Genomic DNA, 13,009 nt, shown 5'->3' with positions numbered 1-13,009 from the left:
GTGCAGCAGGGCTGGGAGAACCCTGGGTGGGATGGAGAGGGGATGGAGGGGAGCAGGGGACAGCACCAGCTGTGGGATGCTGTGGAGAGCACTGGCACAGGCTGCCCAGAGAAGCTGTGGCTGCTCCATCCCTGGAAATGTTCAAGGCCAGGTTGGATGGGACTTTGGGCAAGCTGGTCTGGTGAGAGGTGTCCCTGCCCATGGACCAAGATGCTCTTTAAGGTCCCTCCCAACCGAACCCATTCCCTAAAGCTCAGTTTACCTGTAAGCTAGCTGTAAACTCCTGTGTGGAATCCACAGGCTTTCCTAAATGCTCCCTGACGGCTGCGAGTGCCGGCAGCACCACCAGGTGGAGAAGGAACAGCGTTTTTCTGCTGTTCGGTCTTCATAGAGGGCAAACGCTGAACTCGGCAGGGGAACCCAGCTCCTTCCTTAGCCTGTCCTCATTCACAAGGGGAGCCACCGGCACCAGGCAGGCAGTTAGCTCAGCGTAGCCTCAAGGGAAAAAAATAAAATTAAAAAATAAAAATTAAAAAATAAAACACAAATATTAAAAAAATAAATAAAGTTAGTATTGTGGGAGCAAAGCAAAACCAACTGTGACTGAATCAGCCAAGTTAGAAGAGGCTTTCTGATAAAAAGCAATGTGCTCTGCAGCAGATAGCATTAACTTTGCATCTAGAGCCCAGCTCACCCATCCTTCTGCTGGCCCTTGCTTGGCACTTGCCACCAGATGCTATCAGGAGGAGAACCTGTAGTCTCCTGCAGGTTTCACCCTTGTGCTGAGGGCAGGCAAGGGGTATAGTAGGTTTGCATAACTGGGAGATGTGTGGCCAGCTCGTCAGGGTGTGTTTCCCTGTGCACAGATCTGATGTATGTGCTGTGGCTCTTCTTCGTTGTTCTGGCCTGGAACTGGAACTGCTGGCTGATCCCTGTCCGCTGGGCCTTCCCCTACCAGACGCCATCCAACATCCACTTCTGGCTGCTCGTGGACTACCTCTGCGACCTCATCTACCTGCTGGACATCATCGTTTTTCAGACCCGCCTGCAGTTTGTGCGGGGGGGAGACATAATAGTGAGTGGCAGCATGCATTGCATCCCACTGAGTTGACATGGCTGTGGGGACATCCCAGCCCCAACACCCCCAGTGGCTGTTGGTGTCTGGATCAGGCTCCAGGCAAACCAGCAACTCTATCATGACAGCTAGGATTTGCTCTTCATCTTCCCACTAGGGCTGGGTGCACTCTGGGAGGACTGCAGACATCTTTTCTGCCATGTAAGGGATAAGGTGGCAGTCTGTTTGTCTTCCAGACTTATGTATTTTCCCTACAAAATCAATATCAGGCCATTAGAAAGTGCATGGTCCGTGGTGGTTCCCAGGTCAGGATGTGAGGGTGCTGCCAGCGGGGCGGTGAGCACGCCGTCCAGCCCTGGCACAGCTGGCAGCCTGCACCCGCTGACAGCAGGCAGCAGAACAAACTCGGGGTTTGTTTCCTGGAGCACCGCTAGGCAGAATTCATTAGCAGTATGACAGAGGTGATTGCCATCTGAATGCATAGCTCATGAGTCTGAGATAAGTGAAAACCTTTGGTTTCGTTTCCACAGGCAATTAAATAATCTGTGAAAAATAAAAGCTTGGGAATACAGCCTTCCCACTGCTCGTGCTCAGACAGGGAGGCTTCTCCTGTGAACTCTGACTTTTGTAGTGCTGCCGCTGCAGTGTGCTTCCTCCAGGGCACAAAATGAGCAAGGGATATCCTGGGCAAGGGTGGGAAGTTGGCCTACAACCAGGTCTGCTGCTCCTCTTGCTCTGCTCCCCTTCCATGCACAGTGGGAGTAGGTTCCCAGTTGTGGCACAGGAGGGGAAAACCATACATGACTGGGTTGGTGGTGACTTTGCTCTCTGCAAGCAATAATCAACCTCTCTCTTTCTCTCTCTCTTTTTTAATTCCCCTGCAATTCCTAACCAGAGTGAAAAAAAGGCCATGAAGGAGAACTACCTGCATTCACAGCGCTTTAAGGTCTGGCATAATTTCGTTTATTACTTTGCGTCTTTGATCTGCAATATGGCTTGCAGTTCCACCCCGCTAGGCCTGCAGGTTCTGCAGAGGTTTCTCTCTCTGTGTGGGTTTCAGATGGATGTGGTATGCCTCCTTCCCCTGGATTTCTTCTACTTCAAAGTCGGTGTCAACCCGCTGCTGCGTTTTCCCCGCTGCCTGAAGGTGAGTGGGAGCGGGCAGACCCACGCAGCCCCCCGTGCCAAGTGAACACAGAAGGGTCCCTCGTTGGTTTGTGTGGCTGTGGCTTGCCAGAATAATCAATGACAGGACGATGACTGAAGCCCTTGAAGGGCTGTCAGTAAATATTTCAACCTTATTATTCCTACATTTTATTAGAAGGGCATGTGCAGATGGGGCTGTGTCTGCCTGTGGCCGTTCATGCTGCAGGAGTGAGGCTGGGGGCCAGCCGGGGAGCTTGGCTGTGAGGAGGCTTGGAGCAGGGACGTGCCCTGCTTGCTGGCTTCTTGGGAAGCCGTGGCACACTGGAGCACACTGCCTTCCTTCTCCTCCCAGTACATGGCCTTCTTCGAGTTCAACAACCGCCTCGAGGCCATCCTGAGCAAGGCATACATCTACAGGTGAGCAGCTGAGGAATCGTTTATAGGGCGGGGAGATACTCATCACTATTTATTACCGAGGAAAGAGGTTCACTTTGGTGCACACCAGTTCTGGCTTTCCAGCTTACTTCCCCGTGTCACTGTACTTGCTGACACAGGTAGTGGTGATGCTCCTGGCTGGCCTTTTCCTCACCTGGGCAGGAACAGAGGGGTGAGTGGCTCCCAGGGCCCACGGCTGCAATTGCCATCCCAGTGTGGGCAGGGGTACTGGCAGCAGAGGGGAGCAACTGTCAGACACAGCACTTCTTCCATTTCCTGAGCTGCAGGAGGGACCAGCAGGAGCCCTGAATTAAGGACATGCTGTGGGCCTAGCATAAGCAGGACCTGTGCTGTCTGCACTCAGCTCATTGCCTTGAAGCACTTGTGATGCCAGGGCAGATCTCATGTGTTTGTCCCAGCAAATGCCATATCCTCTCCCCTCCTGTTCCCTCTTTTATTTATTTATTTATTTATTTACTTATTTATTTATTTTTTTCTTTGCAGAGTGATTCGGACTACTGCCTATTTACTGTACAGCTTGCATGTGAACTCCTGCCTCTATTACTGGGCATCAGCCTACGAAGGACTGGGCTCTACCACCTGGGTCTATGATGGGGAAGGAAACAGGTACAAGCCAAGGCTCAGGTCCCCATGTAGTACAGCACACTGTGATGAATGGGAGCAAGAAAGGAGATGGTTGGATGCTGCTGGGTTCATAAAAATCTCTGAGGAAAGGACTGGGGAGTCCCAGGAGAAGATGTGGCGCCAGCGAGAATGACAGGGACAAGAGGGATGGGACGTGCAGCATTACAGTGTGCTCAAGATGAGGAGGCTGTGGCTGGGCTGAGGCTGAAGGAAATGGTGTGTTGAAGAGGCTGAAAAATTGTGAGCCTAGTGCTAGGGAACAGGGATGCCATGGGGAGAAGAGAGCACTGCGTATGTTCCCATATGAGTACTTGGCTCATATTTGCTGCCAAAGATTGCTGCCTAGTGATTAACGCCCACAGCTGTGTGTTCCACAACACAGGCAAAATAAAATACCAAATAACATTTAATTAATTTAGCACCATTCTCCTATGCAGTAAATAAGAGTTGGCTGAAAAAAAAAGGATTGTGCAAGTCCATTAAAGGCTTAGCATGAGGTGTAGGAGGGGACAAGTGACTGTCAGCCTCCCAGCCTCAGTGCTGGTGTTTCCTACCTTTGCAGCACTCAGCTTACCATGCCAATTTTGTGGCTATATGGTTATTTTGTGTGATACACATATGTGTACCTACCCCTAGGTATAACATCCAAAGGAGTGCACAAGACCAACGGATCAAGAATTCACTTGACATCTCTAGGGTCCTATGCCAACAATTTGCTCACACTTTTTTTTTTTTCCCATGGCTATTTCTAAAAGTGTAAATGTTGCTGAAAATATGTTGTTGGTTTGTGGCAGTGAAGCTGAAAGAGGCGGAAAACATGCATAGCCAGAGCAGCAGAGCCTCCTATGGGGAGGTTCCTGGTCTTTCCATCCCCTTGCTCCTGTAGAGTCTCCAGAAGCACCTGGGAGGGAGTCTGCAAGCCCCTTCATTTTCTCTCCATCACCCACAATTACTTTCAGCGACGGCTCTGGCTTGCTGTGGCCAGAGATGTGAGCTCGGTCCTGAAGGGTGAAACAGGTCTTAATGCCAGAAACATGACCAAGCTGCCTCCTCTGCTCCTCCCAGTTACATCCGCTGCTACTACTGGGCAGTCAAAACCCTCATCACCATCGGGGGCCTGCCAGACCCCAAGACACTCTTCGAGATTGTCTTCCAGCTGCTGAACTACTTCACGGGTGTCTTTGCTTTCTCCGTCATGATCGGGCAGGTGAGTGGGAGCCGCTGTCCCAGGATGCACACAGGGTCTTCCCACCTCAGGTGGGGACAAGCTCAGTGGGGTTGGTCCACTGAGTTATTCCCAGGTTTGTTTTCCCCATACACTGGCTCTTTACCTGCTCAGCATCAGCAGAAGGCAAAAAGAATTGGGCAGATGCTGAAAACCCCCTGTCAGGACACAGCATATGACCATGCTTGTGTTCTCCAGACTGCTTAACCTGCGTAGTGGATAGATGATAGCAAATAAACTCTTTCTTCCCACTCTTTCTTCCATTCAGATGAGAGATGTGGTTGGTGCTGCTACTGCCGGGCAAACTTACTATCGGAGCTGCATGGACAGTACTATTAAATACATGAACTTCTACAAAATCCCCAAAACCGTGCAGAACCGTGTCAAAACATGGTACGAGTACACGTGGCAATCACAAGGCATGCTAGGTAAGAGCCTGCTTCAAGGGCCAACACCTTCATCACCCTCATGCTCCACATTTCACTACAGTTGCTTGTCTGAAACATTTTTGCCAAAGAGCAGCCCAGCAAATTGCACTACGGGTTTGGGAAGGTGTGGGTTATTTAACTCTTTTCTGGGCACATGGGGTGCCAGTGGGACATGGAGCCATGGTGACCTGGTGTCCCCTGCAGCACAGTGTCCCCACCATGCTGTCCCTCCTGCCACTCACCCTGTCCCTGGTGCCAGGGAGCTCTGGGCACTGAGCCATGAGTGGGGAGGGCAGGAGCTGGCTCCTGCCACCGGCCACTGGGCACCAAGGGTGTGCTCCTGGAGAAAGCACTGAAAACAGCTGGGTTTCTGCTCTGCATCTCCCAGATGAGTCTGAGCTGCTGGTGCAGCTGCCGGACAAGATGCGGCTGGACATCGCCATTGATGTGAACTACAACATCGTCAGCAAAGTGGCCCTCTTCCAGGTACTGTGGCAGCACGTGCCCTGTCCTGCGCTGTGCCTCCCCACTGGCACGGGCTGACCGCTGTTGGCTGTGTTTTGGCGCAGGGCTGTGACAGGCAGATGATCTTCGACATGCTGAAGCGGCTGAGGTCGGTTGTCTACCTGCCAAATGACTACGTCTGTAAGAAGGTACCGAGCCACCCAGATGCCTCCCTCCCCTCCTGGTGGCGTGGCCGGGCTGTGCAGTGCAGCACAGGGCAGGAGCTCCATGCCACAGCCTGCACCGGGCACAGGCGTGCTCTGGGCAGGGCAACTGGAGCAAAAACATCCTTGGCTGCAGCTCACCTTGTGCAAAGCTTGACCCCTTCTACTGCAGCCATGAATGGCAGGAGAGCTGGGTGTGGGGCTGGAGGAGGCTTTGGGGTCAGGCATGGATGCTCAGCAGTGAGCACCATCTGGATAAAGCAGTTGGAGAGCTTGCAGAAGGCTGAAAGGTCACAGGGGTTTCAGCACGGTGTGGGGCAGGGCATCCATAATAAGGTCTTTTTTCAGGGTAACTCACACAGCACCTGTCTCTGTTGCAGGGGGAGATCGGCCGCGAGATGTATATTATCCAGGCTGGGCAAGTGCAGGTGCTGGGGGGACCCGACGGCAAAACCGTGCTGGTGACGCTGAAAGCTGGATCTGTGTTTGGAGAAATAAGGTCAGCGAAGCACTGCCAGGGAACCAGGGACATAAAGCCCATGGTCTTACAATGGTTTAAACTGCAATGTGAAAACTCCTGCTTGGTAGGGTATATATTATGTAGCATTTCATGCCAATGTTTCAAAGCATTCTTTAGAACCTAGGCTTGGAGAATTTCATCACGGGTAAAAATTAAACTCCGAGTCCTCTGAAAGAGAGAGGTGGAGGCACACAGTGGGGACAGGGACGTTTTAGGTTATGAACATTTTGCTGAGCTTGTTACTAGCACCATTCACATCTCTCGGTGTTTCATTCAGCTTGCTGGCAGCGGGAGGAGGAAATCGGCGAACAGCAAACGTTGTCGCTCATGGATTTGCTAATCTTTTCATTTTGGATAAGAAGGACTTGAATGAGATTTTGGTGCACTACCCGGAGTCTCAGAAGTTGCTGCGTAAGAAGGCCAAGTGAGTGTGAGCTGCTTGCTAGCCTGTGTCCTAAAATGACAGAGCACAGGTTTGAAAGTCGTGGGGAAGACTTCTCTGCCCTCAGCTGCAGCCAAGCATGGGAGACCACTCAACACTTGGCCTGCAGCAGAACAAGGCTGGTGCAGGGACCCCACGCTGCTCCTGCCATGTAGCGTGTGTGGAGAGCAAGGGACATGCTGGGACCCCTGCTGCACGTCTCATGGTAGTGTTTTAATCTATAAAACCTCATCACTGAAAGCCGGTGCAACTCAGGAACACATAAGGCCAGAGCATATTCATTTGGAAATCTGTTAACGTATTCCCTCTAGTTTTTAGCATTACTCAGATTTGTTATTCTGTTCTTTCTAAGGTGTAAAAAGTCCCCATTCTTTAAAAGTCTTATTTTTCTGCATTATAAAATCCAGCTAATAGAATATATTTCTAATCTCTTGTTCTCCTCACTGTAGGAAAATGCTGAAAAACAACAATAAACCCAGAGATGAGAAGGGGCAGCCCGTATCTCCGCTGATCATTCCCCCAAAGCCTGACACGCCGAAGCTCTTCCAGGCGGCCCTGGCTGCCATGGGGAAGACGGGAGGCAAAGGGCGTCTCGCACACCTCCGGTGGAAGCTGCAGGAGCTGAAGGCAATGCAGGCAGAGCAGGTCAGTGTGGGGAGGCCAGGAATTCGGCTCTGCTTTGTGGGGTGATGAGCGGCTGCGTTACCACTGGCTCCAGAGCTTGAGCTCATGTCTAACCTGGGCGATAGCAAAACCAGCCTCTCCATCCTTCCTTTTGCTTTTCTCCAAAGGTGACAGCAGAAGAGCCACTGAAGGCACCTTAAAGAAATTAACTGTGGTCATCAGAGTTGGAGTACTGTAGATAAATGGATGGGGGCATCCAGCAAATCTCACACAGCCTCCATTTTCCCGCTGTCTGGCCTGGAGGTTTGCTTTGCAGCAGAAAGGGGAAGTGCATTGACTTTTTGCCAAGCTATTTGACAGCACTAAGCCTGACTCTAGCTTGCTGCTGAGATATAACCACAGGCTAGCATTTCTTCCTTGCCATGGCTATAGGGCCACTCGTAATTAATTGATATGCCGGCGGGACAGGGGTGATGTTGGCACCCAGCACCCCCAGGGCAGTTCCTGCCTGAAAAGCTTTGGCAGCAGGATTTGGTCAGTCACACAGCAGCAGGCGTGCTGTCCTTCCCACTCTGCACAGGCTACAGGGAAACTGCCTTCACCTTTCAATCATCAAGAGAAAACGCTGGTAAAAACAGATCTTATGTCCATGCAGTCGCTGTTGTTCCTCTTCCCAGCATAGAGCTATGCAGGCTAACATGTAAAGCCAGGGGGGTGAAACAGCAGCTGATAGGGAGTGCCCTGTGGCCTTGAGGCTGGTAAATATCTAGTGAGACACCAAACACTACTGAGTTTCTGCAGTCCTTCACAGAAGCATGATGAAGTTTCAGGCTACTCAGTGCTTGCCAGTAACTGATAGAGAGTTATCAGCAGCTCTGAACAGGGATGCTGCGGGCTCCACAGTCACAGTAGCAAGACCTGCTGCTGGGGGTCACACACAGAGCTGGTAGGGTGGGGGAACCCCTGGAGCAGGATGTCCTCCTCAGGGCACGTCCCTACACCAGCTCTCTGAGGCCACTGCAGCTTTGCTCTGACAGAGCCAGGGCTTGAGGAGGAGGCAAGTCTTGAGCTGCCCTTGCATCACAACACCTTTGCAAAACCTTTACCAAGACAAAACCTTGTAGGAGCAAAAGGTGCTGGCATGCAAGAAAGTTCTGTTGCACTCATCCTGTCTTACCTCACCCCGAGGTCTGAAGGCTGTAATCCAGCTGCCTTTCTCACGGAGATCATCTTGGGCAGCAAGGTGAAAAACCCCATGGTGAGCTCAGTGCAGTGAAACTCCCCCAAACACCTTTGCACAGCACAGATGACAAGGTTTGGGGTGATGGCTGAGGACCTGCCATGGACAAAAGTTTCCTGATGTTGATTTTGCCTTTATTTTGGATATTGCAGGATCCCAGTTTCAGTCCAATCCCACCGAAGTCACCAGTGCACCGCAGATCTCCTACTGCTTCCCCCAAAGCCTGCACCCCTCCGGGAGAGGAAATATGCTCAAAATCTTCTGATAATTTAGTCGCTATCCGTGTGATTTCAGCAGCGCAGGAGGATGAAGAAGTACTTGCTGCTGAGATTTCGCAGAAAGAAGAAGAGGAAGAAGGGAAATGAAAAATAAGCGGATCTGGGGGCTGGTGGCACAAGTAGGAATTGGGCAAACGCTTCAGGTAGAAGCTTTTAGTTGTTAACGATTCCTGCACCGTGGTTGTAGGCTTTGCTAGCTAAGTGCTGCAGATGGGCTCTGCCTTTCTTCTCTGCTTAGTCCTTCACCCGCTGTTGTCAAAACCCTTTGCCAAATGACCCAGAACTACACAAGATTCCTGTGCTCATTCTTACTGAGCATCTGTCTGAATAGTCCCTATATATATCAGGCCAGCCCTCTAGCCTTGAGATCTTACAGAGACGAAGTGCAGAAGAAAAATGGCTCTTTACAGCTCTGAATGGTTAATGAGTGTCTGTTCAGATAAAGCCTGAAGTTGTTCACCTCCAAAAGCTGAGTCACTGCATGGCCAGAAAAAAAACACCAGAGGAAAAAAAAAAAAAAAAGAAAAAAAAAAGATTCCTTTGTTGGACTTCAGGCAGCGGGACGGTGACTCATCTGGAAAGGATTTGGACTCTGCTCCTAAGCCAAGCACAGACCAAGCTGTGCGGGCCCACAGCCCTGGGTGTCCCGGCACACTGTGCCTGCTGCTACCAACAAGCAGTGCTCGGGGGGCAAATCCTGGCTGCTTCCAGCTGCCCTCCAGCTGCGACAGGGCAGAGGAGTGACACAAGTGCTTCCCCAAGCCACTACTTCAGGGTCAGGCCAGAGTCCACAACATGCAGAGCAGCGTGTGCAGCTGCATCCTGGGCATCCAGCTGTATCCAGCTCCAGCAGTGCCCCCAGGCCCACGGTCACGCTGTTGGCTCCATCCCGTGCTGCTGGCTCTCAGCCCCCTTGCCCACAGGGAAACTGCTCTGGCCCCATTCCCACAGCAGCTCGTAGCAACATTTTCCTTCTTGTGGAGGAAGAGATGTGGCTGAGGAAGCTCCAGCTGCTCATTGAATACCAACAAGTGCTGCAAGTTTCTGCCTGTGACACATCCCTGGCATAAGGGTGGCACACCCACGTGGATCCCTGGGAAAGCCCCAGCTCCCATCCAAAGCCTGCTGGCTCATCTTCACGTCAGGAGGGCTTTTCCTACCTTTCCTACTCAGCTTTTTTTTCCTCTCTTGGAAAATAAATGGGTTTCTGTGGTGGAAAGAGACAGAGTATAGTAGTGTTAATTCATGATGGCTTGCTCTCTTTTAAACAAAACTTCAAGGAATTCCAACATGCCACTTGTGCATCTGAACCCACCACTGCCCTTAATGTTGCAGAGGAAAATCTGAACTCATCCCCACCTCCCATAATCTTTAGTGATTTGCAAGTGATTCCCTGGTTCCCTGCCAGGTAGGTTTGGGGCAGAGGAAGTGCTTTCCAGTATATAAATATTTAAATAAGCAAACCAGGAAATGTGGCAAAGTCAAACCAGGGTTCTGATTTGCTGCTACAATTTGATACAGCTTAGAAAAACAGTTTACATCAGAAGTGTGCATAACGGCTTTCATAATCCACTGTATCTACAATAAACACCCTTTAGATTACCACCATTTTCCATGGATTTATTTCAAAATTCCAATTTTCCTGTCTAAAGCAGAGTAGATGTGCGTATGGGAGGTGTGCTTTCACACTTAATGCTAAAGGATGGAAGCTTTTCCCTTCCAATCCTCCCTAGTTGCTGGAGCAACCTCTGCCCCCTGCTTCCAGCCCTTTTGACCCGTACTGGCCCCGGAGCCATGTCCTGGCACCAGCCACCTTACACCTATGCGTCCACAGCAAAAGGGAAGTTCACTCAAAGAAAAACTCTGCCCGAGTGGTTTTGGGGATTGCAATGCAAATATTTTCTTTAAAATCAGAGTTGCGTCCTAGGAAGTTGCGTCCTAATGCAATGCTCAGACTAGGTTTAAAAACAAGCAAGCAAACAAAAACCTCTCTGGGGAATATTTACGCCCCCTTTGAATGAGAACATACCCTCCTGGGGTCTTCATGGACTCAGATGCGGAGAAAGGAAAAAAGCCTATCTATTCTGGTTCACAGATTTTCCAGTAAGTTTTCAGAGACACAAAGTTCACAAAATACTACTAGTAGAATTTATATACTTTTTTTTTAGTCACCAGAAGGAGAAAAAAAAAATCTTAAGTGACAAACACTTTTATGAGTATCTTAGGTTTCAAAATGCAGCATTAGACAATAATGGAAACATAACTGGCAACTCTGGAAACACATGAAGATTTAAAACTAACCTCCCGTGGATCCGTTTATGGCTTTAGTTCTTCAGAGATTATTCCCCAGGTGTTAATTAAGGTCAAGGTGGGGCTGGGCTGTAAGCCCAGCTCTGTTTGCTGGGCAGAACTGTTTTGAAATGGCAGGTGGCCATATGAGCTCAGAAGCTGGGCAGCTGCAGGCTCATTTAGTGCCTCTGCTGCCAGGGGGGCTTGTCATAAATCATCTTTCTGCTACATTTTATAATTTCATTCATTTACCACATGGTGCTACCTTCCAGTTTTGCTACATTTGCAATGGGCTTCCTTTGCATTGGTTCCTATTAAATACCTTAGAGCACACATTTACCTGAAGTCTGTTGTTTTCACCACCCTTGTAATGTTCCTGATTGATTTTGCAACACTCTATATACCTTTACTGCATTTCTTATTAGCTTTTGCTCGTTCAGTGTTGATGTGACTCAACTGCTGTATTGATTTGGTATGACATACATCCTCTAATAACATTAATGCAGAATTTGGGGATCTGTCTGTGCAGTAGCTTGTTGCCAGCCCAGTGCCAACAGTTGCCTTGGAAATTCTGCATTGCAGTCTTCTTCCTGACCTGTGCTTCTCTCATTTAACAACTGACTTCTCAGCGGCCCATGGGCGTAGAAACTAGCTATTCTTGCAACAGGATTTCAGCTGTTGCTGCTTTTAAGGGAAGTCATTGGCACAGATAATTGCTGAAGGAAATGTAGATCTTGCTGTTGCTTGCTCTGTATTAATGAGTTAGTTTTTGCCTCAATATCACAAGTAGTATCTTTGTTGGAGGCTTTGCATGCTCATTTTCTTTGTGGCCTATGCTGTTATATCTTTCAGAAATGTAGCACTGATTTGATGTTCTGTATAAAATTTAAAAAGACAAATGTCTCAGATAGAAAGATCAAATTGCAAAAGGAATAATATAAACCAATACAGATACCTTACTGTTTTTGTTTTCCTATGGATAGAAACAGAGTGGGTATCTTCTCTATTTATAGCTAAAGCAATCTTTTAAAAAGATTAAGTACAGTGGCAGGCTAATCACTGATAAGGTTATAACAAGAGTAAAAACAAATCAGCAGGTCTAGCTATTAGACTTCGATCTAGAAAGAAATTGCATTACAAATGGAAAGCCCAGTTAAAAGGCATTTAATTATAAAGCTTGAAATAAAATTAAGATCTCCATGTTTCAAGATTAAAGTGCTTAAAGAGGAGAACATACTCCTAACACTGTGAACCACTTTTTCTGCTTTTTTTTTTTTCCATTGCACAGATCTACTTTGATTCTTGCTTGCAGTTAAATCCCCCTGACTCCATCTTACCTTGGTTTAAACAGAGCTGAGATCTATCTGATTTTCTCTGCCTGGATGTGGTGCTGTGCTGAAGCACAGATCTCATTTTGAGTGCAGCGGTAGTTATACTGGAATTAACACCCAGAAAAAAGAAAAAATGAAAAAAAAAAAAAAAAAGCCAGGCCACCAGTTGGGAAGGGGTGAAACAGGGTGATGCGTTCATTAGCAGCAGCTGCTTTAGCTTGGGCAGGATGACATTCTTCTTTTTCTCATCCCTTCCTCATTTACTCGTTCTCATTTGGGGATGAAACTTTCCAAGTCTGGTTCATGCCCAAGGGTCAGTGTTTTAGGGAGAATCTGAGCAATATCCAGCGAGTTGGTTTTGAGTCATCTGAAGTCAAGCTGAGATATGTAAGTTACTTCACACGTTTTTTCCCCTTTTACAGGTCACTTGATACATGTGAAGAGCTAGAAAAGCTGAAGAAGTCAAACAGCTAAGCTCTACAAACTTTCCTTGGTTAAATTAGAAGTATTAGGCTAAGGGGTGGGATGTAAGCAACCAAAAAAGCGTGATAGATCAGATAGAGAGGCTGCTGCAGAGGGATGTCCCACAAGCACCAGGCTGCAACCTGCCAGCATGGCATGGCACAGCACGGCACGGCACAGCAGGGTGCCTTCCACCACATG

At 49.0% G+C, this 13,009-nt stretch overlaps 1 protein-coding gene and 1 long non-coding RNA gene across 3 annotated transcripts in view; one reads left to right on the top strand and one right to left on the bottom strand.

The window, feature by feature from the left end:
• Positions 1–9,949, top strand: part of CNGB1 (cyclic nucleotide gated channel subunit beta 1) — a 32,333-nt gene extending 22,384 nt beyond the window's left edge. For both annotated transcript variants that reach the window (XM_084533358.1, XM_084533359.1), the window contains 13 exons: positions 867–1,075; positions 1,971–2,021; positions 2,136–2,222; positions 2,574–2,638; positions 3,161–3,283; positions 4,367–4,508; positions 4,795–4,954; positions 5,343–5,440; positions 5,524–5,607; positions 6,003–6,121; positions 6,420–6,566; positions 7,034–7,229; positions 8,601–9,949. In XM_084533358.1, the coding sequence (XP_084389484.1) occupies positions 867–1,075; positions 1,971–2,021; positions 2,136–2,222; positions 2,574–2,638; positions 3,161–3,283; positions 4,367–4,508; positions 4,795–4,954; positions 5,343–5,440; positions 5,524–5,607; positions 6,003–6,121; positions 6,420–6,566; positions 7,034–7,229; positions 8,601–8,813 (1,694 nt within the window). In that variant the 3' untranslated portion in view covers positions 8,814–9,949. The remainder of the gene's footprint in view (positions 1–866; positions 1,076–1,970; positions 2,022–2,135; positions 2,223–2,573; positions 2,639–3,160; positions 3,284–4,366; positions 4,509–4,794; positions 4,955–5,342; positions 5,441–5,523; positions 5,608–6,002; positions 6,122–6,419; positions 6,567–7,033; positions 7,230–8,600) is intronic.
• LOC311443284 lies at positions 7,683–12,428 on the bottom strand. Its single transcript, XR_014697176.1, has 2 exons — positions 12,353–12,428; positions 7,683–9,933 (listed from the first exon to the last, which is right to left on the bottom strand). It is a non-coding gene; the product is annotated as an uncharacterized lncRNA (long non-coding RNA).
• Positions 12,429–13,009: the final 581 nt, after the last annotated feature.

This window comes from Aythya ferina, assembly GCF_964211825.1.
Source record: "Aythya ferina genome assembly, chromosome: 12".
In the NCBI taxonomy this organism is placed as follows: Eukaryota; Metazoa; Chordata; class Aves; order Anseriformes; family Anatidae; genus Aythya; species Aythya ferina.
The sequence above is the reverse complement of the archived record's forward strand: the minus strand, read 5'-3'. Positions and strand labels throughout refer to the sequence as shown.